The 26,797-nt window shown below is 32.1% G+C and overlaps 1 protein-coding gene across 1 annotated transcript in view; it reads right to left on the bottom strand.

The window, feature by feature from the left end:
• The window catches only part of ABCA13 (ATP binding cassette subfamily A member 13), a 523,487-nt gene that overhangs the window by 22,396 nt on the left and 474,294 nt on the right, over positions 1-26,797 (bottom strand). Inside the window, 2 exon segments of the mRNA XM_074283590.1 lie at positions 17,018-17,110; positions 19,651-19,754. Coding sequence (XP_074139691.1) covers positions 17,018-17,110; positions 19,651-19,754 — 197 coding nt within the window.

The following is a 26,797-nucleotide window of genomic DNA, read 5'->3' as shown; positions in this document are numbered from 1 at the left end:
AACACATAATCTATCATACAAATGTAAATACGTCTAATAATTATAATTTCATTTTCAATGGACTCAAATTTTCCCATAGTAGAATTTCTTAAGACATCATCTTCCTAATCATAGTTATCTGAATACTTAATTAGAATTGTTGCTTGCTTTGCAATTTATTTCTCTTTTTCAGGGTAAAATTTAAAATGTTATTTATTTGCAAATATCTGTGTTATAATCTCCTTTGAAAAATAAAATTCCAGAGCATGGGGTTCATTATTTTTAATGAAATCTATGTAAATCATGCACCTTTTCTTTAAAAAATAACAAAAAAAAGGACTTGATAAAATGATATTCCTCTGCATTTTATTATTTTTTGGAATCATCATTTTTCTTGTTGTCACACATATAAAAATCCTTATAGATTGTGTGGCAATCTAATAATGATTTTATACATATTATTTCTCTCCTTAGGCAGACCAGGTGGTTCATTTTCATCCAACAATTTGTATTATAAAAAAAAAAAAGTATGTTTTTTATTGAATTGCTGATACTTATCCCCAGGCTTTGGGCTTTTGCTGAGGTCAGTTCCAAAGGCATAATACAGCTGCTGCCACCAGCTGTTGCTGATTCCTTCCAGGTGACTTCCTAATGTGTATGCCATCTGCTGGTACACATGGAGACATCAAGGTAATGATGACATTGGCCAGATGATAGCATTGATGAGGAAGAGGGGAGTCTTTTTACTTGGAATAATCATAGTTTTCCCAAAAAAATTTTTTTCTTGGTCTCTGGTGACAAGTGTCACCATTACCAATAGCAATGAACTTGTAACAAAAATTTAGGACTTGGTAGTCAGAAGATGGTAGTTTATTACCCATCACTTCCATTTCTTCCTATATGACTGAAAGTCTTTGCACTTCTTTGAGTTCAATTTCCTCAGTTTCAAAGAATGGAGATAATAAGTGGCTTCTATTTATTAAATAGTATCTAAGTGCCTACTATGTACAGAACATTGTGACAGGTACTAGAAATAAAAAGACAAAAACCCAACTGCCTTCCTGTGCCTCAGGAGGTCACATTCTTACGGAATTGGAAAGGATATAATTTATACATAAATAACTATATTTGAAAGTAGACACTAGGTACTTTCAGTATACAGAGAACACTAAAAATAGATAATCAGGAAAATCTTAGATCATTGAGAAAGGAAGAGACTCCTGGGTTCTTTTTTTTTTTTTAAAGAAAAAAGGTGAGGAAGAGGGCAATTCCAAATATTGGGAATAGCTGGTGGAAGGGAATGGCTTAGTTAATGAATTTTGGGGGTGTATAAAATAGTTCAATGACTATGGAAGGTAGATTATATAAAATAAGAGTTGTGTGAACTCAGTCTAGAAAGGGAAACTCCAGTCAGATTGGGAAGGGCTTTGAATGCCAAATATAAATTTGCATTTTATTCCAGAGGCAGTAGAGATGGAAGTTTTTGAGGATGGAAATGATAAGGTACATTATTTAGAAGGAGTAGTTTGGCAACTGCCTACCTCAGATGATTTAATAGGAGAGACCTGAGATGAGGCCATCAAATCAGGCTGTCTCCCTTTACCTTGAGAAAATGGAACCACAGAGAGGGTAGGTGACTTACCCAGAATCACAGAGCTGTGTCTTCAATGTACATTAAGCTAGGGTCTATCCATTTATACTTCCTATCTTCCTCTGACTAGTGTTTTGAGACAAAAGAGAAAATGCTTTGTAAACCTAACAGTATTATTTTTAAATTATTTCTTATCATTCACAGAGACAGAAATGTTATATAGAGTTTGCCTTTAATAACAACCTGGGTTCAAGAGTGATGCATACTAATTATGTGGAAAATCATTTAATTTTGAAATGATTTCAGGCAATTTTCTGTGATTATAAATTGTAGAAGAAGTGCAAGTCTGCATCAGTGGACAGAGTTTCCTTACTAGGGATATTGAAACCACATACATGTCATTGACCACATTTATTGTTTCATAGATGTCAGCTATCAAATAATGGATGAACATTTATAAAGTGTCTACTACGAGATAATCATTGAGTCAAAAAACAGCCTTTCTCCTCAAGTACCTTACAATATAATTGAGAAGAGAACACATACACATACATATATATGTTATATGTATATTTTTTAAAATTTATACATTAATAGATATGTACATATTAATATAATATATTTAATATATAATATTGTGTATATTTGCATGTACATATTCATACAAGATATATAGGTAATATACATATATATATAAGACAAATAGGAAATAATTAGCTGAGAATCAAGAAAAATGAGAAAGGTCTTATATAAAGGATCCTGTAAAAGATAGGATTTTAATTCAGACTTAAAAAGAAACTAGAGAGGCCTTGTATAAAGATGATTAGGGAGAAAATTCCAGGTATGAACAACAGCCAGAGAAAATAGATTTGCAGTCACGTGTTGATTCCAGTTTTCATCTTTCTCAATTACTTTCTGTGAACTTGCACATCACCTTCCTGGTTCTATTTCCCCACCTACAGAGTAGGAAAGCCACTTATACAATTTACCTCCTAGCGTTATTGTGAGAAATGAGATTTACGAATTGTCCAGTACATGAACATGAGCATGGAGCAGTAGCAGAAACAGTAATATGATTTAGCAAAAGTGGCACTCCAATAGATACATGATCACATCAATATGGATATTTTTCCATTGGCCCAGAAAGCAACCTATACTTATCTTCTTATTTGCAAGTCACTGTGATACATGACTGTGATGGAAGATTATTGTTCTGTAAAAAATTATTGACATGAATACAGAAAAGCATAAAAAGATCTATATTAATTGATGCAAAGTAAAGTCAGCAGAGTAAAGAAAATAATATACACAATAACCGCAATGTAAATAGAAGAAGACTACCCACCATTAAAGGTAAATATAATAAAATCTTACAGATAAAGCTGTTTATTTGAAAAGGACCAAAATTATATCATGATGGAGGAAGATATTTCTAAATTTGCCCTTTTGAGTTACTGAAATTCTTTGTTTACAGAGCACAGTGCCTTCTTTGATGCCTGGGCATGGCATGATCTTGTGCTAATGTCTCCCAAATCTCACACTCAATTTCCAAAGTTCTTCATAGACAGTAACTGTTCCTCTGACCTCCATATGAGTATCTGCCTTGTGTAAGTTCTGCATAAAATATTATTTTACACAAGTGTACTTTTGAGTTCAAACAATATGACCAGTCTATCAGAATTGACATTTTTGCAGTAGAGTTTGAATGCATGGTAGTTTAGCTCAAAAAGGGAACTCAGTTTCTGGTACCTTATCTTGCCTTATCAGAAGGACTCAGATGAAGGGATATAAAAGGATACCCTCAACCCACACCATTTTGGGACCTGGAAGATCCAACACATTGCACAATGTTTTGATTATTCTCAATGTGTTGATCAGTGGTATTAATTTTTTCTTCTCTAAAAATATTATTTGTAACATGACATAATTATCTTGGAGGAGATGGAATATTTCAGACAACTCTGATTTTGTTAGAGATAGAAAATTTCAATAAATTTTATTTTAAAAGAGCAGTATTTTCTTATTAGAACAGATAAATGATGCCACTGGCCAGATTCCCAGATAGACTCCCAGAAAGATTCTTCTTGATTTCAAATCCATCATCAGAAGTTATAAACTGTGTGATCCTGGGAAATTCACTTAACCTTCTTTGCCTCAGTTTCCTTAACTGTAAAATAAGCTAGAGAAGGAAATGACAAACCATGTCAGTATCTTTGCCAAGAAAACTCCAAATGGATCAGCAAGAGTCAGATACAAATGAAAAATTACTAAAGAACAGCAACCTTTCTATTAGGTATTTTTCCAGGGATGATTAATGGACATTTCAAGTTCAACATATACAGAAAGTAGCCTTTTTCTTTGCTTGTCTGTAACAACTCTGCTTTTCTTTCAAACTTTACTTATCTTGTTGAAGCTATCACTATAATTCCAGTTACTAAGATCGGTAACTGTGAAATCCTCTTTTTCTCTTGTCTATCATATTTTATATCCCAACAGCTACTAAATCTTATTGATTCTACATACAAATCATTTCTATTGCTTTCTAATCCCATGGCCAGTGGATCACTCTCCTAGCCTCCTGTCTAGACTACTAATTTCCTAATTAGAATCCCAGTTCCTAGGCTCTCTCCTCTTTAATCACAAAAATGTCAAAAATAATCTTCTTAAAACATTAATCTGAATGGTTTTTTTTTTCACAGTCTTCATTGGCTCCCCCTTGACCCATGATAAAGCACAAATTCCTCAGTTTTACAAAAATAAATTTTCCTAATGTGGATCCATACTACTTTTCTAGGATTAATGCACATTACTACCTATAGGTACTTTATGTTCCTGACAAACTGTCTTACTTTCTGTTTTCCAAAATCAACAATCTATTCCAATATCAATGCCTTTGGGCATCTTGTTGCCCAAGCCTAACAAGCATGCTCTACTCATAACCTACATTAAAAATATCTAGCTTCCTTCAAGGCTTAGCTTACATAGCATTCCCTATAAGAATTTTTTTGATTCCCTTCTTTAGATAACACTCTTTCACTTAATTTCAAAGTATCACATTTTTTTTATTATTTATAATTTTTTCACAGTATATATGCATGAGTAATTTTTTTATAATATTATCCCTTGTATTCATTTTTTCCAAATTATCCCCTCCCTCCCTCTACTCCCTCTCCTTGATGACAGGCAATCCCATACATTCTACATATGTTACAATATAACCTAGATACAATACATGTGTGTAAATACCATTTTCTTGTTGCACATTAAGTATTAGATTCCGAAGGTTTAAGTAATCTGGGTAGATAGACAGTAGTGCTAACAATTTACATTCACTTCCCAGTATTCCTTCTCTGGGTGTAGTTATTTCTGTCCATCATTGATCAACTGGAAGTGAGTTGGATCTTCTTTATGTTGAAGATATCCACTTCCATCAGAATACATCCTCATACAGCATTGAAGTGTACGGTGATCTCCTAGTTGTGCTCATTTCACTCAGCATCAGTTGATGTAAGTCTCTCCAGGCCTCTCTGTATTCGTCCTGCTGGTCATTTCTTACAGAGCAATAATATTCCATAACCTTCATATGCCATAATTTACCCAACCATTCTCCAATTGATGGGCATCCATTCATCGTCCAGTTTCTAGCTAAAGTATCACATTTTAAAAATCTATACATCTTCTGTGTGAAAACACTAAAGTATAATATCCACAAGGGTAATAGAATATGTTACTTTCTTCCCTCCATATTTCATTCTTCCCACTTTCAGTTTTTCCTTCCTTCTTTCTTTCTTTCCCTTCTTCTTTCTACCCTTTCCTTCATTTCTTCTCAATCAATGATGTTGTTTGCTTTAACCTTGTGCTTCTGCTTATCTATTAGGGTAACATGGAAATACTCTCTCAGATTAAATGAATCTTGACATCAACAAAAGATGTCTAGATAAAATAGATATTCCTTTCTCCTCTTGAATACAACCTTACTATTTTTAATGATAGTATAAAGATGTAGTAAGTTACTTTGCTTGCTATAATGTAATGACAGAAAGATCTGTCAGGATTATTATTTTAGAATTTCATTCCATCAAGTTTAATGAGGCAGTTAATTATTAGTACTCATCTTTCTGAGGAAATATTGCTCCGTAGAAGACTACTAACATATATGTTAATACAAAAGCTTTCTTTTCTTTAGTATGCCTCTTTGACTCACATTTACTAATGTATGACCTTTATTTGAAATTACACAAATAGTAGAGCTGAGACTTCTTTCTCAAAGATCAAAGATTGAATAGAATTTAAGCAGTGAAGGGAGCTAAGTTAAAGAATTCTTCCACCTTCCTACTTGAAACAGCTACATAATACAGGGGTGAGAGCCTGCATTACAAAGATCTGACTTCAGCTCTGTCCTCAGAGACTTTCTGTATAAATCTGGGAAATTAATTTAATTTCTACTTGCCTCAGTTTCCATATGTGTAAAATGGAAGGGGTAATAATAGCACCAACCTCTCAGGTTTGTTGTGAGAATCAAATGAGATAAAAATTTGTAAAGCACATAGCACAGTGCCCAGAACAACTTTAGCTAGTATTCAAGTCACTTAACCCTCACTCCGTTATATAATAGAGATGATAGTAGTACCAATCTCTAAGGATTATTCTCAGAATCAAATGAAATATTTGTAAAACACCTAGCATAGTATTTGGCACAGTGTGCACTATACAAATGCTTATTCTCTCACTTTTCTTCTCTATGCTATATATCCTAACAATCATTGTTTCCCAAAGCTTTTTTTTTTTTTTCATGGACCTTCTTTTATTCTGTTTACATTCTCTCTTAGTAAGTCCATATTAGATATTTAATTATCTTCTCCATGCAAATAACTAAAAGATTTATATATCCAGTCTAACATCACCAGTTGCCAATAAGATATTTCATACTGGATGCATCAAAGATATAACAACTTCAACAAGTCTCAAATAAAAGTTATCTTTCTCTTCAAACCAACTTTTCTTCATCTGTCTATTTCTGGAAAAGGCATCAATATTCTTCAGATCTCCCAGATTCATAGATTTGGCTTTATCCTCAATTTCTTACATTCTCTTCCATATAACCAATTAGTTGTAAATCTTGTTTTTACCTGCACAAAATTGCTTCTAGCTGATTCCTTTATTTCAGATCTTCTTCACCATTCATCTGGATAGTGGAAACAGATCCTAATTGATCTTCCTGACGAAGGTCTCTTCTCCTTTCAGTCTATCTCCACCTTACTAGTAATGTGATTTTTCTTAACCATAAATTTCATCATATTATTCCCAATCTCAATAAATACAAGTGGCTTGGGCTGTGGAAAGACTGGGACACTGATGCATTGTTGGTGGAGTTATGAAAGAATCCAACCATTCTGGAGAGCAATCTGGAATTATACCCAAAAAGTTATCAAAATGTGCATACCCTTTGACCCAGCAGTGCTACTACTGAGCTTATATCCCAAGGAAATACTAAAGAAGAGAAAGGGTCCTGTATGTGCCAAAATGTTTGTGGCAGCCCTTTTCATAGTGGCTAGAAGCTGGAAAATGAATGGGTGCCCATCAATTGGAGAATGGTTGGGTAAATTATGGTATATGAAGGTTATGGAATATTATTGCTCTGTAAGAAATGACCAACAGGAGGAATACAGAGAGGCTTGGAGAGACTTACATCAACTGATGCTTAGTGAAACGAGCAGAACTAGGGGATCATTATACACTTCAACAATGATACTGTATGAGGATCTATTCTAATGGAAGTGGATATCTTCAACATAAAGAAGAGCTAATCCAATTCCAATTGATCAATGATGGACAGAATCAGCTACATTCAGAAAAGGAACACTGGGGAATGAGTGTAAACTGTGAGCATTGGTTTTTTTTGTTTGTTTGTTTTTTGTTTTGTTTTGTTTCTCTTCCCAGATTATTTTTACCTTGTGAATACAATTCTTCCTTTGCAACAACAATAACAACAAAATTCGGTTCTGCATATATATATATTGTACCTAGGATATACTATAAGATATTTAATATGTATGGGAATGTCCACCATCCAGGGGAGGGGATAGAAGGAAGGAGGGGAAAAACTCGGAACAGAAGGAAGTACAAGGGATAATGTTGTAAAAAAAAAATTACCTATGCATATATACTGCCAAAGAAAATGTTATAATTATAAAAAATAATAATAATAATACAAGTGGCTTACTGCTGTCTCTAGAACATAACCTAAACCCTTCTATTAGGTTTTTAAGGAACTTTGTTACCTATCCCCAATCTATATTTTCAGGATCATTATTTATTTCTTCCCATTCTTCACTCTTCTATTCAGTGAAACTAGCAAATTTTGTTATTTTTTTCTCAAAAGTTTACTTCAATTTCCATTTCACTATATTATCAAACATTTACTCCTCAGTTTCACTCCGTATAATCTCTGTCTTCCCTCAATATTTAGTAAAAAAATCATCTTCAGGAAACTTTTCTTCCTAGTGTTCTCCATCTCAGACTACCTTGCATTTAAATACTTTCTATTTATCTATGTTTAGACTTTTATATTTATTCTATATGTTTACATTTATGTAAATGTAAACATATAGAATAAATATAAAAATATTCAAATAATTTCATTTGTTAAAACATTAAATCTTTGAGAATATAGAGGTCACTTAATAAGTACTTATTGGTTGGTCAGTAATTTCAGTTTCTTTAAACAAATACTTTTTAGACCCATGAATATGAATAAAAACTGTCCCAGTGTTTTATATAAAAAATAAATTTTAAAATTTTGTTCTGGAGCAATTTTTTAAAATTGAAATAAACACAAATTTTCTTAAAACTTACAACACCACTAATAAAGGAGAGATGAGCAGAGATAATTATAATTCTTACATAATAATTGATAATTTCTGATACTCATTTTTGTCCTTTTCATAGAGGACAAATAGTACCATGTGGTGATATCTTGGCCATAAATTGGATTTAATTGAGACATAGCTATACAAAATCACTAACTTTGCTCTTTTCCAGAGTCATCAAAGTCCAGTGGCAAGACAAAAGAAAAAAAATGACTTGCAATGATCTGGGATGTAGTGGATGACCTTGGCATCTTTTATAGCTCACTAAACTTCATGTGCCCCACAAAGTCTGTTTCAACAACCTTTATGGATACAGGAACAGATCTATTCATTCAAACAGTAGAAGTCTTCACATGTTTGGGGTAGAGCTCATTGATGAATTTGAGACCTATAATATCTGTAACATGTATTTCACAGAATTGTTGTAAGGATCAGATGAGATAATGTATGTATAACCTTTATGAGGCTTTAAAGCATTACGCAAACCTTCCACTTCCATTTCATCCTAAGTGTTAATGAATGTTTTAAACTTTTTGACTATTCTTACCAACCATCTGGATCTGTTGATACTAAATTATTTGGCTTGACTACTATTATGCATTGAATTATTTATTGTATTAATTTCCTCTAATAGGACTTTGGTTCATTACCCATAGAGACCATGTCCTATATAGATAGATAAATAGATAGATAGATACAAATATAGATGAATATATATATATATATATATATGTATATTTATATTATAAATAATTGCTTAGTTTACATTTATATATTCCATTTTATGTAAAAAGCCTAGATATGCATGTATGTATTATATGTATATATATATATGCAATATATATATTCTTTGATGCTCTTCATACTAGAGATAAAATGTTCTGCATATTGAAAGATTATAGAGCTTATTTCTAACTGGAAGATTGAGAATAGATATTACATAGTAGCTATAGACTACCAAAAAAGATTTAATTTTTACATAGAGAATAGTAAATAGCAGGTTCATTTGGGTATAAGAAACAGCATACACCTTAAGCTTCATTTGAGGCATACTTGTAGCAGAAACAACTTAGCATGAGCAGAAGTATGACAGAACTTGAAAGATAGCTTAGAGCCAGAGGTTGAAGGCTACAAATGCCATGTTTGAAATTTTCTAGTTTATTTACAATGAAATAAAATTAATTGAAAATGCCTGAAGAATGGAGTGATGTGACCAGATATGTGTAATAAAAGGGTTAATTTTTTTCTGTGACATAAAGATACAGTGTGGTCAAGTGAAAAGGAAATTAAAATTATATGATCCTATAACTTAGAATTAATTTAGGCATTATCTATTACAATCACCTGCACTTCATAGTTTAAGAAACTGACACCCAGAGATATTAGGCAACTTCCTTAAGCCTACACAGATAGTAAAGAAAAGCAAAAGGTTTTGTGTACAATGTCACTAACTCCAAATATTTATAAGAATATACAGATTGTCAAATATCCCAATAATTTTAAAAGAAGGAGAAAGTCAACTACTAAGCTATAGAACAGTCAGTTTAATTTTAACTCCTAGGAAAATGCTAGAAAACATTGGATAGTTTGTGAAAACTTAGAAAAGGAAGCAAAGAGCCAGTAGAACTCCATCAAGAATGAATCATACCAAAGCAACCTTATTTTCTTTTTGGTTGGGATTACTAGACTATTAGATCAGGGGCATGCTTGGGATGCAAATGTTTTGATTTTAGCAAAGTGTTTGGCAAAGCCTTTCATGTTGTGCTTGTACTGATCAAAGACACATGTGGTTTAGATGTTATTATAATTAGGTGGATTCTAAATTGGCTGACTGATTAGATCCAAAGCCTACTCATTAATTTTCAGATGTCATTTTGGAAGGCCGTCTCCAGGACAGTGCCCCAAGGATCTGTGTTTGGCTTCAAATTGTTTTAAACATTTTTTTCAATTGTTAATATTTTGGATATATCATAGCATGTTTGTCAAATCAGATAGTAGAAAAACGGAAGGAGTAGCTAACAAAATAGGTAACTAAGTCAGGAGCCAAAATGATCTTTGCATAATTAAACACTATAACCCAGTGTTTAAGTTATAAGATAGCACTTAATTATGATGAATAAGCTATTGTACTTTAGTTCAAAATGATCAACAAAGCAAATACCATATAGGGAAGAGAAAAAAAGAAAAAGATAATGACTGACAAAAATTTGGATTTTTTAGTGAAGTAGGATAAAATATATAGTTCTCCATTTGCATTTAAAAGTTTTTTTTTTTTTTATGAACTGGCCCCAAACTATCTTTTCAAACTTGTTGTATATGTATTTATTCTCTTATACTCAGCAATCTAGCCAAACTAGTCCTATTTTTATTCTTTACAGAAGATATTCATTTTATGATTTGTCTTCACACTGGGTATCCTATATGCCTAAAATACAATCCTTTCTTCTCAACCTCACAGTATCTTTCCTTTCCTTTTGAGATACAAATTAAATATTACTTTGCACATCAAGCCTTTCAAGATTCCCTCCAATTGCTAGTGTAGTCTCTCTCAAATCATCTCATATTTAAATATCCAGCATGGATATTTATAATTAAACATTTACATGTGTATATATTCATATATGCATATATGTGTGTGTGAACTGGATATCTAGATACAAACATCTTAATGGGGAAATCAAATATATATGCGTGTTGATTTTATATATGTATATAGATATGTAATAAATGTTTATTGATTAACTCAATGTAAATCAACAGTATGAAACAGCCACTAAAAACAAACTAGTGCAATCATTAAAATGAATGCAATAAGACAAGTATAGGGAGAATAAGTAGTGCAGTGAATAGAGTAGTGGGCCTAGAGTCAAGAGGACCAAAATTTAAAACCTGTCTCAGACACTTAAGTGACTCTGGGAAAATCACTTAACCCTATTTTTTCAGTTTCATCATCTGTATTTTATTTTGATACTGATTTTAATGAACATCATAGCTAAATAGAAGACTCAACAAAGATGCATAGATCAAATCAGAGGAAATGCATCATTGGACAATGCTTACCAAATTATGATGCTAATTTTCTTTTTTGTTGTTGTTGTTGTTAAATATTTTAATAGTTTTTATTTACCAGATATATGCATGGGTAATTTTACAACACTGACAATTGACAAACCTTTTGTTCTAATTTTTCCCCTCCCCCCCAAGATTGCAGGTTGACCAATACATGTTAAATATATTAGAGTATAAATTAAATACAATATATGTATATATGTCCAAACAGTTGTTTTGCTGTACAAAAAGAATCGGACTTTGAAATAGTGTACAATTAGCTTATGAAGTAAATCCAAAATGCAGGCAGACAAAATTAGAGGGATTGGGAATTCTATGTAGTGGTTCATAGTCATCTCCCAGAGTTCTTTCATTGGGTGTAGCTGGTTCAGTTCATTACTGCTCTATTGAAACTGATTTGGTACATCTCATTGTTGAGAATGGCCACATCCATCAGAATTGATCATCCTATACTATTGTTGTTTAAATATACAACGATTTCCTGGTCCCGCTAATTTTCAATTCTGTCCATGAGTTCTGTGAAGTTTTTGTTAAAGTACAATTAGCAAAATTTTATATTATTTGATGCCAGTCGTTTTTTGTTATTGTTGTAATTTTTACAAAGTAATCAGAGAATGTTGACCCTTTGTCAAGCAATGGAATTCAAAATACATTGACAATATGTTTAGGGAAATAGTTTGCAAATAAGAGCAAATAGGAGAAATTTTATGGGTAATGTAAGTTACCTTCAGGAAAAAAAGGCACATAATAATAGAAATATTTCCAAGTATATTTGTTTTTAGATTTTTTTCCACTTATTTTATTTATTTTTAATACACATTGCTTTATGAATCATGTTGGCAGAAAAAAAATCTGAGCAAAAAGGAAAAAGCACGGGAGATAAAAAAAAAAAAAAAAAAAAAAAAAAAAAAAACAGAAAAAAGAAGTGAACATAGAACATGTTGATTTACACTTAATCTCCATAGTTCCTTTTCTGGATGCAGATGGCAAGGCCCAAAATATATTGGGATTGCTTTGCATCACTGAGCCACTGAAAAGAACCAAGTCTTTCACACTTGATCATTGCATATTCTTGCTGTTACTGTGTACAATGTGTTCCTGGTTCTTCTTGTTTTGCTCAGCATCAGTTTGTGTAAATCTGTCCAGGCTTTTTTTTAAAACAGTTTTTTCATAATTTTTATAGAACAATAATTCAGCCACTACCCAATTGATGGACATCTACTCATTTTCCAAACCTTTGCTACAACAAAAAGAGCTGCTATAAACATTTTTACACATGTGAGTCCTTTTCCCTTCTTTATGAGTCCCTTGGGATACAGACCCATTAATGGCAAAACTGTGTCAAAGAGCATGCACAATTTGATAGTCCCTTGATCATAATTGTAGAATTCTCTCCAGAATAGCTGGACCATTTCACAACTCCACCAACAATGCATTAGTGTCCCAGATTTCCCTTGGCTCCATCATTTATGATTATCTTTTCTTATAATATTAGACAATCTGGGAGGTGTGAGGTGGTGTCTCAGAGTTGTTTTGATTTGCATTTCATTATTCAATAGTGATTTAGAGCATGTTTTCATATGATTATGGATTATTTTATTTTCATCATCTGAAAATTGTCTGTTTATATCATTTAATCATTTAACAATTGGAGCTTGATTTGTATTCTTTTAAATTTCACATAGTTCTTTATATATTTTAGAAATGAGACCTTTATCAGAAATATTGGCTGTAAAGATTTTTCCCAGCTTTGTACTTCCCTTTTAATCTTGTTTCTGTTGGTTTTGTTTGTGCAGAAACTTTAACTTAATGTCATCAAAGTTGTCCATTTTGCCTTTCATAATGTTCTCTAGTTCTTCTTTGCGCATAAATTCCTCACTTCTCCAAAGAGTTGATAGGTGAATGCACTCCTAATTTTTTATGGTATCATTCTTTCTGCTTTTTTACCTTATTTTAGTATAGGACAAGAGATACATGCTGAGTTTTTGACATATTTTCCAGTTTTCCCAGAAGTTTTTGTTACATAGTAAATTTTTATTCAGGTTTATCAAATACAAAATTACTATAGATCTTGATTATTATGGTGTGTATATATAATCTATTCCACTAATCTACCACTATTTTTTAGCCAGTAAGAAATGGTTTTGATGACTGTTGTTTTATATTATAATTTTTGGAATTTCTAAGCCACCATCCTTGTTATTTTTTTTTCATGAATTCCCTTGATAATCTTGATCTTGTGTTCTTCCAGATGAATTTTATTATTTTTTTTCTAGTTCTACAATACATTTTTGGCAGTTTGATTGTTATGGCATCGAGCATGTAGACCAAATTAGACAGAACCTACCCACCAGCAAATTGTATTTTTCCATTTGTTAAGATCTGACTTCATTTGTTTGAGGTTTTAGTAATTATGTTCATATAGTGCTTGGGTTTGTCTTGACAGATATACCCCCAAATATTTTATTTTGTCTATATTTATTAAAATTGAATTTCTCTTTCTACCACTTAATGAAGGGCTATGTCAGTAATATATTGAAATGATGAAAGTTTGTATGGGTTTATTTTATACCCTGCAACTTTATTGAAGCTGTGAATTGTTCCGGTAGGTTTTTTAGTTGTTTTTCTAGGATTCTCTAAGTAATAGAGTGATATAAAATTCAATGAGTGTTTTAAATATTTTCCCAAAGAAAAAGTGAGCTGTTATATACTTCAAAATTGTTCATTGGAGTAAAGCCAGGAAGCTTCTGAAGTTTTCCCAATTTCCCTCAAAAACCACATGAACCCAAGTTTCTGAATAGAGAATGATGGAATGAAACTACTCTCCACCTCAAGGTAGATTGGAAAAAACTTCAAGAAAGGTCAGTCTCACTGGGATGAAATGGGTGTTCAGTCCAGCTCAAAAAGAGTCTTAGAAAGCCAATGAGAGGGTCTTAATCATAGCAGAGCAGAAACTAAGATCCTCAGAACTAGCTCAGTAGTGGAGCAAACAAGTTAAGATGGTCCAGTCCCATCTCAGAAAGTAAATTCTAGAAAACCAAGAAGTTTCCTGGAAAATACAGATAAAGCTATGCCTTACAAACACACAGTGACCCTATGCTCAAAGCTAAGGCTTAGAGCTGCACAGGAAACTTGAGATAGTACTCCCCCAGAAATAAAGTTCAACCATAAAATAAATAAATAAATAAAGCGGAAATACCAAAAGAAAAGGAAAGAAAATGAGCAAGAAACATAAAAGAACCTTGACCATAGAAAGGCTACTATCTTGACAGGAAAGACCAAAACACCAAGTCAGATGAGGACAAAATGTCCACAGAGGAAATCTCAGAGTGATATGAATTGTTATCATTCAAGAAGAGGCTTCTTGGAAGTGCTCATGAAAGATTTTAAAAGGCAAATAAGAGAGATAGAAGAAAAAAGTGAGAAAATAAATGAGAAGTTTTCAAGGAGAATAAATAGCTTGGAAAAGGAAGATGATTCCTTAATAAATACAATAGGCCAAATTAAAAAAAAATACTAAAAAACACCACCCTCTAAAATAGAACTATCAAAATGGAAAAAGTGATACAAAAGCTAACTGAAGAAAATCAAACATTAAAAACTAGAATGAGACAAATAGAGCCAAAGACTCGAAGAGACATCAAGAATCAAACAAGAATGAAAAAATGGAAGGAAATATAATATACCTTATTGGAAAAATAGCCTACCTGGAAAATAGATCCAGAAGAGACAATTTGAAAATTATTGGTCTACTAAATAAAGCGACTGCATAACATTCTTCAAGAGATCATCAAGGAAAACTGCCCCTATATTCTAGAAATGAAGCATGAAATAGGGATTGTGAGCTCACTGCCTCTGTGCTTCTTTGTTCAAGAGGCTTCCCATGCTTCTTTTACTGATCACATAGTAACTGAAGTCATTCCACTTTGTGTTGACATCCCCCCCATATTGGAAAACTAGAAGAAATTGGTGTCTGGTCAGAGATTGTGTCAGGGGACTACAAATGACGAAACATATGAAATACATATCACAATTACAAGATATAAGACTTGACAAAGGATGGATTGTTGTGGGGGAGAGGGGAAGATAAAAAATAAAGATCCAAATTGCTTTCAGTGTTTAAGATCTTGATAACCGAGAGAAGAGTGACTTTTACAGAGAATGTAAAAATATAGAAGAGAAGCAGCATTTGAGAGGAAAAAAAAGGTCATGATGTTGTTGTATATGCTCTTCACACATTTTATTCCATCTCCCATCTCCATGTTCTTTGTGTGTTTATGCATGTGTTCATGAACATACTCGTACATGTGTGTAAACATAAGGAAGAAAATCTTAGTGGATAGAGATCCAACCTGAAGACCAGGTTTATTATGTCTCTATACTGACAGTGTGACCCTGGCCAAGTGACTTAATCCCTCTGTGCAACAGGTAATTCTTTATAAGTTGCAAAGTAAGTGTCAAATGATAGAGGGAGTTTGATCATCTCACAGTTCCCTATACTAATGAATTCACATGTTGTTGTAACAGTAGCCTACATATATTTACATGTACATATTATATCCCTCTAGAATATAAATTTCTTGAGTCCAGTATCCTTTAGATTTTTTTTTCCACAGACCCAATGTCTGGAATCTCAGGTACCTAGTACATAATATCTATTTAGCAAATACTTGTTGGTTGATTGATTAGTTTCTGGTCATGATAGTACAGGTAACCCCAAAAGTAAGCCATCAATAGAATAGAATCAACCTAAACAAAAACTATATCAGAGATTAGAATTCAGGATGGAGATCTTTTGGTGTGCACCTAAGTAAAGCTATAGGGTAGTAAAATAGTTTCCTTTTTGTTCTTTTCCTTACTTAGTAATTTTTTAGTTGTATCTGATTCTGTGTAATTTGGAGTTTTCTTGGCAAAGATATTGGAGTGATTTCCCATTTCCTTCTCCAACTCATTTTTGAGATAAGGAAACTGAGGCAAACCACGGTAAAAGATTCTCTAGTTATGCAGCTATTAAATGTCTGAGGCCAGATTTTAATTCAGTTCCTTACTCTAGGTTCAGAGCTCTATCCACTCTAGGCCACCTAGCCGCCTCTTGTTTTCATTATGCTCCCCACCCAAAAGAAAAAAAGAAAAGAAAAGAAAAGAAATTAAGCACTGAAGACACTCCAGTGACTTCTCATTATTGCTATTTAATATGGTAAGTGATGGAACCTGAGCTTAAAAGCACCACTGCACTGGATAGCAGTGGAGCTTTCTGAATCCAAGCCAATGGGGCTTTGCCTCTTCATTCCTAACTAGCCATGCTGACTATAGCCCTCTTGGGACATGTTACTAAATAGAATCTTTCATGGGAAAAAACACAATTCTTTCACTCTTGCATTTTAACCCAGCCAGGAAAAAAAAAGAATGGACAACAGAAATACCACTGCTTCCTTACCCAATCTATCAGTCCTTGAAATAGCTGACAGAACTGGGTAACAGTAGGTTCAATTGTCAAAAAGCATTATACCTGTTTTTAATATGCCGGGGAGAACCTAGACACTTGAAACTTCCATCGACCATGATTGCCAGTCGAGTGCAAAGGGCTTCACATTCCTCCATGCTGGGAAAATAAGGACAAAAATGCATTAAGCAGTTAGGCCATATACTTAGGAAAGTTGACTTTGTTCAAAGTATTTTAATTGATCTTTAAAACAGGCTAGAAGAGTAGAATATAGAAATTTTCTTGATAATATTTAAGCATACTACCAGCACATTGTGACAAAAAGCAAATGTCAAATGACACAGATTTAAATCTATAGGAAAATATTGGATAGTTGAAATTCAAATATTATGGAACATTGATGAGTGATAGAAATATTTCCTGACTCTTCCCCTGATGTTACAAGACCTAAGGCAGCAAATGAATTGATTTCAGAATCATCCTTATGTAGGATGTAGAAAATGTGTTTGAGGAGGAAATTCTCTAAAAACAACAGTATAGGTATTTAGGAGATTTGAATTCTACTCACCTACTTCTAGAACGATATAAAGGATTCAGGGCTGCACCTGTCCTTGAATTGTAATCTTTCCTCTTTCCCTACTTCTCTATGAATTATTTTTGTCTTTTCCTTCTCAAATACTAAGGTGAGGATACAGATTAGACAACCATCTAATTTCTGAGTAGAACTTGACTGTACATATAAATGATGAGGTGATTTGTTTTTTCTACACAGAGGATAGTGATACTCATTGCTAAACAGGCATCTGTTGATAAAAAGTTTACTGAGCTTTGCCTTACTAAAGTTATTCAGTTGTTTTCAGTCATGTTCAATTCTGCATGACCTGATTTCAGGTTTTCTTGGCAAGAATAATGGAGTGGTTTGCCCTTCCTTTCTCCAAATCATTTTACAGATGAGGAAACTGAGGTAAGCCAGATAAGTGACTTGTCCAGGATCACACAGCTAGTATCTCAGATCACTTTTGTCCAGGTTTGGCAGTTATCCCCTAGCTGCCATTGTGTTACATTAGAGGGAATGAATTGTGATGCTTCAAAACATGAACGTTGTGGAGTTCACAGAATCTTAGTTCATACTACCCTTGTTTCATAGCACCCCTCATTTATGTTAATTTGTTACAGAATGGGTTGATAGAAATTATGGAAATTATGAAAGTTAATGTCCATACCATGACTTTAAAATTCATCCTAATATATGAATTTAAGCATACAACGTGGTACAGTGGAAAAAGGTTAAGTTGGGAACAATAAAATGTGGATAAAATCTTATCCTAAAATATGAGAACAGGGGTCAGGGCATAGTAGAGATGGAAGAAATAGAGTTGACCTCTTCTAGAGTCACTGAATATATGACTGCACATTATGATAAATACTTTAGATAAAATTCAGAAGCATTCACATTGTACATATCAGGTAACTATCATCAAGTCATGTCTCTTCTACCTTAACATCTCTATTATATGTCTTATTTTTACCATTCATATAGCATCACCATTCTAGCAAAGGCGTACACATCTGAATTATTACTAAAGTCTTCTGTTTGTTTTTTTCTGCCCCATGTATCTGTATACTCTAATTCATCCTCCACTCAACTCACAGTGCGATTTCCTAAGTCACAAATTACAACCCCCAACTCAACAAATGCCAGTTGCTCCCCATTGTATTTGGAATCAATCTCCTTATACCTTGGCCCTTTCTATCTTCCTGGTCTTTTACACTTTTCTTCCATACTTCTAAACACTCCTAAAATCCAATAATATAAGTATTCCCCTAATCCATCACACAAGACCCTCTTAGTCTCATTCTATTCTGTTTCATGGTTAGTTTCCCAAATGTAGAATATTTTCCTTCCTCTGCCATCTGCCTTCTCTGATTTCCTTCAAGACTCAATTCAAACCCTACTTCTGTACCTTACATATCTACGAGAGGTCTTTCCTGTTCCTCCAACCCACACTACTAGTTCTTCTTTTTGAGATTACTTTCTGTGTACTCTGCATATAATTTATATATACTAGTTGTATGCATATTGCAATCCTAGTGGAATGTGAGCTCTTTGAGAATAAACTGTTTTTGATTTTCTTTTTGGTCTCAGTATTTAGCCCAGTGCTCAACATACAGTAAATGATTTATAAATATATGTTAAATGACTTAGCAGCACTGATTTTAAATACAATTGGTACTATCTCTCAGCTTAGACTGGTATCTTAGAATTTGCCTAGATTTTAGATACAGCTAGGGAATGTGGTAGATATAGTGGGATCCTTGGAGGATAGAATACCTGATTTTGAATCCTGCTTCAGAAAACATGTTATTTGTGATCCTGGGAATGTCATTTAACCTCTCTCAGCCTCAGTTTGCATATCTACAAAATGAGCACTTACCTCATCATGTTGTTGTGAGGATCAATTAAAATAAATTATGTAAAAAACCCATGTAAATTATAAAGTATTATACAAATTCAAGTTACTGTTATTATTAATTATTTTATTACCACATTTATTAACTTGAGGCATGTGACACAATTTATGCACACTCGTTGCAGCCACAATAACAATAAAAGTTTTCTTGAGTCGCTATTGCTAACAGAAATGTTAGCTATTTTTATTATGCTAAAATTTCTTAACTTATTAATGAAAGCAATATACCTATGTGAGGTAAGAACTGCAGCACAGCCTTCCTGAACTTCTTTCATTATAGTTTTCCAGAGGTATCGCTTAGAACCAGGATCCATTCCAGAGCTGGGTTCATCCTATAGATAAAATATATGAATTTATGAGGCACCTCAAGGAAAACAAAACAGAATAATACAAGACTGTAGATACTGTGAAAGGCCAACCATATAGACTAAGGTACAGGGAAGAGGCTATTTCCTTAGGAATAGGGTAATAAGATCCTAGTCCTGCTCCTCCTTTACTACCTACCTAGGAGGCCTTATACAAATCACCCACTATTTTGTCCTTTGGTTTTCTTATCAAAAATTATGAGGAAATTAGATGAGATCACTTTGATGGTTTAACATTCTATAACTGTGGTAAAAAAAATTCTGGATTATATGACTAATAAAAAGAAAATATTACTCTAATAAAAATAACTTTCACAATATCAGAATCAAGTTATCAGAGATCTTTTAAAAAGGCACAGCTATTTATAATGGGGAATTTCAAGCAAGAGAAAGAAAATGTTCAATACAAAGTAAAAAATTAAAAACTATATACTTTGATCCGATAACTTTATTTTAGGAATCTAATATTTTTCAAAAATTGTATTTTACATTTATGATGTCATGACCCATATTATAAAAATGAAGAAAATTACTCTTAGTTCAAAGTTCAAAGATTTTCAAAGCAACATCATTTATAATTGCAAAAAGAAATTTAACAACAGGAGAGAATAGTTAAATTAATATGGTAATTATAATCAATGAGGAATCCAGTGTACTTTCATTGTTAAATGTTAGATCCTGATATCAACTAATAAATATTTATTAATAACCTACTATATTCTAGGCAATATACTAATTGCAGGACATTCAAACACAAGCAAGCAAGCATTTATATTGCTCTAAAGGAACTCTCATGGGGAGAAAATTCTGGGAGAAAAAAAAAATTCTGGAATGTTGGAGGGAGGAGTATAACAATGTGAGTTTGGGGAGGAAATTGTTGATGAACAATTTGGAGGAGGCCTGAACCCTGACAAGAAAAGGCAAGAATCCACATCTAAGGGCAAGGAAACCAGGGCTGGAATCTAAGTTTTTGATGATGAGAATTCTACAAAGTGTCTGACAGGATATGGAGAAAGCTTGCCAAGCGAAGGTAAGACAATGAAGTGAGTTATAAGTATTCTTAAAAAAGCATAAAGCTGCATACTTTTAAACTATGTCTTGAATTTGATATTTATTTATTTTATGATATGATGATTCAGATGTAGAATTGGAAATGTCTGCCCTTCTGGATTTATTTCTTTATAACCTAGGACATAATACCCATAAAAGCTTAATATGGTATTGGAAATTTTTTTTCATTTACTATTCTTTCCAATAGCTAATGTCCCTTTTCAGCAAATTTTGGCATCAAAACTTCCCTTTTTTAAAAGAATCTGTTTGACATAATATCTCACTTATGAATTGCTAAAATTAATTTTAATATTTACTTAGTAGTACCTTTAAGGAATATAATAATTACTTTAATAATATTACAAAATGTTCTAAGTATGAATTCAGATTTTATGAAATCAGAACTGTGATTCCAGTATATAGGAATGTGCCATCATTAAATCAGAGATGGAACAAACTTTTCAAGTTACAAAAATAAAACCTCCTTACATTAATAAAAAGGAAATTAAGTCCACTAGAAAGTAAATGAGTTGTGAAAGGTCTCACAGATAATTAGAGGAAAACCAATATCTATCTGAGATTGCAACTCAGGTATCTAGTTTCAATACCAAAATGCCCACCACTGTACTATAAATTAAAATATACAAACATTTTTTGCTACTATTCTACAGTCAATCAAGTTGAGTTTTACATTCAGGGTTATAATTGGTGAACTAATTATACTTTTTTAAAAGCAATTTCCTTTTTTGGAAAAAATGCATTGTTATTAATTTTTTATTACTAATTATTATCCAATCTTCATGTCCCCTAAACACACACACACACACACACACACACACACACACACACACACACACACACACACACTAAATTGCATTCTGATAATTAAATATATTAAATTTATACTTTTAGTAAAAATTGACTCCTGGTTCTTCTCCTCTTTAAAGACAGAATTTTTTTTCCTGTGGACTTAATTTCCTCTTTTCCTCTAAATACTTTTTACTTGGCTCTTTTGTTTGTGTTTGTTTTTTTTTCTAATTATTTAACAGTGTTGCCCCAATTTAAATTACTTCTCTCTTCCCGATTCTTCCATCAAGATTGTTCATGTCATTCAGTGGTCAATCAAGGCAATACTATTGTTGTTTTTAATCTCACTTTAGTAATTACTCTGAGATAGTAACTAATCCCAGTTGTAAAATATCTACATATATTGATTAAAGTATTGAAGGCTTGATGACCCTAGTCTGAGCTTAGTCTGGCTCTGTTCCCTTATTAGTTTTGCACTTCAAAAGTTGTTTCATGGTCATCTTTGTTGCCTCAAATTTTTCAGGCTAATGTATATTTAAAAATCTATTTTCCCCTTTAAAATAAATGCTTAGCCTTGTTTTGGGAAGTTTATTTTAACAAAATATGATTTTTTAAATTATATTTTTAGTCTTCTTTTGCTCATACCCTGACATTGAAAAGAAAAACAAAAGTCCCATTATAAATGCAAATAATTAGGTAAAATGAATTTCTTTATGTTGAATATATATATATATATACATATATATGTATGTGTATATAAGTATATGTGTATATATTTGTCTATATGTCCATATATCTCTTTTGCATTCTGAATCCTTTATCTCCTTAGTATATGCTATCCCTATAACAGGATATTAACCAACCTCCAGAAGCATGATTAGTTATCCCACTGATATTCTATTTCTTTCTTTCAAAGTTGTTTGTCTTATTTGTTTGAATTGTATACATTGTTTTGATTTTGTTCATTTTACTCTGTCAGTTCATTCAACTATTCCCAGGTTTCTCTGGAATTATAACCTCATTCCCTAAAGCACAACAAAAATAGAGACCCAGGCTCAAAAGGTGTAGATGTTTTAAGTTACTTTTCTAGTATGATTCCAAACTGTTTTTTCAATTATACTATGACCAAGAATGATTTAATGCTTATTTTTCCACAATCCATCCAAGATTTTACTATGGCCATTTTTGTTATTTCGTGTATGAGCTGAAATTTCAACACCGACTTGATTTGCATGTCTCTATTTTAAGGATTTGTAGCATTCTTTCATGTGGTTATAAAATATTTGAGAAGTGTCTGGTTTGACTACTTACCTCTTGGGAATGTCTACTATTATCTCTCTATATATAGATAGATATAGATACAGAAAAAAAATATATAGATATAAATATCACAAATTGTTTATATATATGTATATATATATACATATAATATTAGATATTAGATATAATATATATTAGATACCAAAAACTTATCAGATACATTTTTTTTTCATTTGCTCACTTCGCTTTTACCTTGAGTACAAATACCTCTCATTTCATGCTGAATTTGTCACTAAGCATCAGTAGACAATAAAATTTCTAGTTGGCCCCCATTCCTGTCTCAGATCCCTGATATGTGTTGGAATTGTCTGGTGGCATTTAGAGTAAATAAGATTGAATGGGGAGTGAAAAGCTGGGGAAAAATATTTTATAGCCAGTGTTCCTGATAAAGATCTCATTTCTAAAATATATAAAGAACTGTGTCAAATTTATAAGAATGCACGTCATTCTTCAATTGATAAATGGTCAAAGCATACAAACAGACTATTCTCAGATGATGAAATCAAAGCCATATATAGTCATATGAAAAAAATACTCCAAATTACTATTGATTAGAGAAATACAAATTAAGACAATTCTGAGGTATCACCTCACACCTATCAGATTTGCTAAGATGTTAGGAAAAGATAATGATAAATGTTGGAGGGGATGTGAGAAAATTGGGACACTAACGGATTGTTGGTGGAGATGTGAAATGATCCAGCCATTCTGCAGAGCAATTTGGAATTATGCCCAAAGGAGTATAAAACTGCATATTATGCCATTTGACATGGCAGTACCACTACTGGGTCTATATCCCAAGAAAATAATAAAGAAGGGAAAATAGCCCATATTTTCAAAAGTGTTTATATCAGCTCTTTTTGTGGTAGCAAAAAATTGGAAAATGAATAAATACTCATCAATTGGGAAGTACCTGAATAAGTTGTGATATATAAAATTAATAGGATAATATTGTTTTATTTTTTTTAAATGAACAAGCTGATTTAAAAAATAGTTACATGCAGTGATGCTGAGTGGAATAAGCAGAACCAGGAAGATATTGTACATGATAACAGCATGATTATGCAATGATCAACTATGGAATACTTGATTTTTCTCAGTAGTTCAGTGATTCAAGATAATGCCAATAAACTTTGGATAGAAAATGTAATTTGCATCCAGAAAGAGAATTATGGAATTGAATGTAAATCAACACATGCTATGTTCACTTTTGTTCTGCTTTTTTAGTTTTCTTCTACCATGGCTTTTTCCCTTTTGCTCTCATTTTCTCTCTCCAAAAGATTCATAGAGAAATGTGAATTTTAAAAGTTAATATACATGTAAAAATAAAACAAAATACATATGTGATATAAGCTATACTGTTTTTAAACAAATTTATACAAGTATTTCTAAGCTGTTTATAATTTTTAATTTAGAAATTCCCTTTTCTTTTTGTTTCTTGAAGTGATTCTAGTCTTAATTCTAGTGTTCTCACTAGCTAGCTTGTCCCCCATCTCTATTTCTTCATTCCATTGACTTCCTTTGAGTTTCACCCAAAATTCATACATTATGTAAGATACTTTCTTAGTTCACTTTAATTTGAGTTCCTTTCCTCTTAGATTTTCTTCACTTCATCCTGTATAAATCTTATTTGTACATAGTTGTTTTAATGTCTCTCCATTAAAGTAGGAGCTCCTCAAGAGTATGAAGCTGCTAAGTAAAAGCAGCTTATGTATATTATATAAAGCTAAAGATTTCATTAAACAACCATTTCATATCATTTCCAAAAATGTTAATTGAAAGAAGTTCAGAATTAAAAATCCAGAAAAATCTCAGAATCAGTTAATTTGATTCATATGTGACTGAAGATCCCCTCTAATAAACCAATAATTTAGCATTTTGCCATTGCTAGAAAATTTCTAGTGGGAAGAAGCCCAATCCAAACCACTTTATAACTAATTGTTATGGAAATTATTTTCACCTACCAAGTCTAATTGTTCTCCTCTATAACTTATACCAAATAAAATCAATTTAATTCTTTAGTTTTTTCAAATATTTGAAAACTATTATGTTCCCCCATCTTCTCTCCAGCTACCTTAGCATCACTAGGTTCTTTTACCTCTTCTCATACAGAATAATGGAATAACACATATTTATTTGGGTAGTAGTTTACTAGGAATCCCCAGATATTTTCTACTCAAACTGTTTAATCATAGCTCTCCACTTTGTACTTGTGAATTCATTCTTTGCACTCATTTAAGACTACACTGTTTATAATGTCTATTTATTTTCCTGTAGTAAGGTATTACAGCACACAACTTATCCTCCAATTTATCACTTAATTGGGTGTTAGTCATATGATGATATGGAAACGAATTTACTATTAACTCTACTCCCTTCAGCAATTTATGCCTACCTATAAATTTAAAAAAAAACTCATTATATTTTATCAAGCCTTTTGGAGATATCATAACAATTAGATCTAATATAGAATTTTCAAATTACAAAAAAAAAAATCATGCTCTAAAATGTAGATTTTCCCCTGTTGAAGATTTAACTCACATACAACAATCAAAAAGAAACTAGCTGATAGAATTATTAAGTCTGATAACTAAAGGTTTTATGCAAAATAAATGCAGCTATTTTCCTATCACTGTGATACAGCTTTAAAGTAATGCTTTAGTGTCTAATACTAATTCTAAATATAATCATAAAAGTATTTTATTTTAAAAAAAACTTGTATTAAGTATTAAGGCAACTGAAAGAAATACTAATATTTAGAGATAATGATTTTTAAGTAGAAAATTTTCCTAAAAGTTGAAAAAAATATATTCTCAGAATATTTCCTTATAGCAGAAATTAAGCAGAATATCAGTAAAGACAGATTTCTAATCTTCTGGTAAATCAATAGTAGTATGCCTTATAAACAATAATCACATAACATTTAAGGAATGTACTGAGAACTTTATACAATTTTCCATCTCATGTGTTAGTTATCTATCCTGGTTTTTCATCATTTGTAAATCTCAAAAGTATGCCATATATACATTTAATAAATGTGCAATAACCCTAGTATTGACTAGTCTTCTGTGAAAAAGGAGATTAATCTACCATGACTTATTATTTTTTATTTTGATGACTTGTTCTCAAGTCATCTATGCATGCTGCACTGTGTAAATATTGTTTTCCCCAAGACAACCATTATTTTAATAATGCATTAGCAAATTTTGCCAAATCACTAAGTCAAGCTTTTAGGTCTAGTTCAGATATTTTAACTCTATTATTTTTCATGAAAATTGGCATAGCAATTGTCCTCATCTAACCCTACAAAACATCTTCCATTCTGCATAAACTTTTGGAAGGATAGGTCTAAGTTTTGATCTCAAGGTGATTCCAGTTGTATATTCTGCTCCCTCCAGAGATGGACACACTTCAATGATTTGTTATAGCTGACAAGTTTATAAATTTATACTGAAACTGTGATCCTAAAAACAACTGCAATCTGTGAGGAGATTGCTAAGGCATTATGCTATTTTGGTTGCTAATGACTTTCCCCTTATTAAGGGTTTTCCATACAAGCTATATGTCTGAATATGATGGGTTATGTTAAAATGGAAATTAGTAAGAGAGCAGGCTTCTGAACTAAATGGGTATTAAGGTTTCTTCTAATTCTAAAAGTTATTTCATTTATCCCCAATAACATTTGACAACATAGCCAATAATAAGAATGTCTACACTGAAATAACAATAATGGACCTCAGGGTTCCAATAAGTCTCTTTTTAGCACTAAGACTATAGGATATCCATTAAAATATATTTATCTACTATATTTATCCACTCTTTTAACTGCCATT

This window comes from Sminthopsis crassicaudata, chromosome 1 (assembly GCF_048593235.1).
Source record: "Sminthopsis crassicaudata isolate SCR6 chromosome 1, ASM4859323v1, whole genome shotgun sequence".
Taxonomy (NCBI): Eukaryota; Metazoa; Chordata; class Mammalia; order Dasyuromorphia; family Dasyuridae; genus Sminthopsis; species Sminthopsis crassicaudata.
This window is presented reverse-complemented; position numbering and strand designations above follow the sequence as displayed.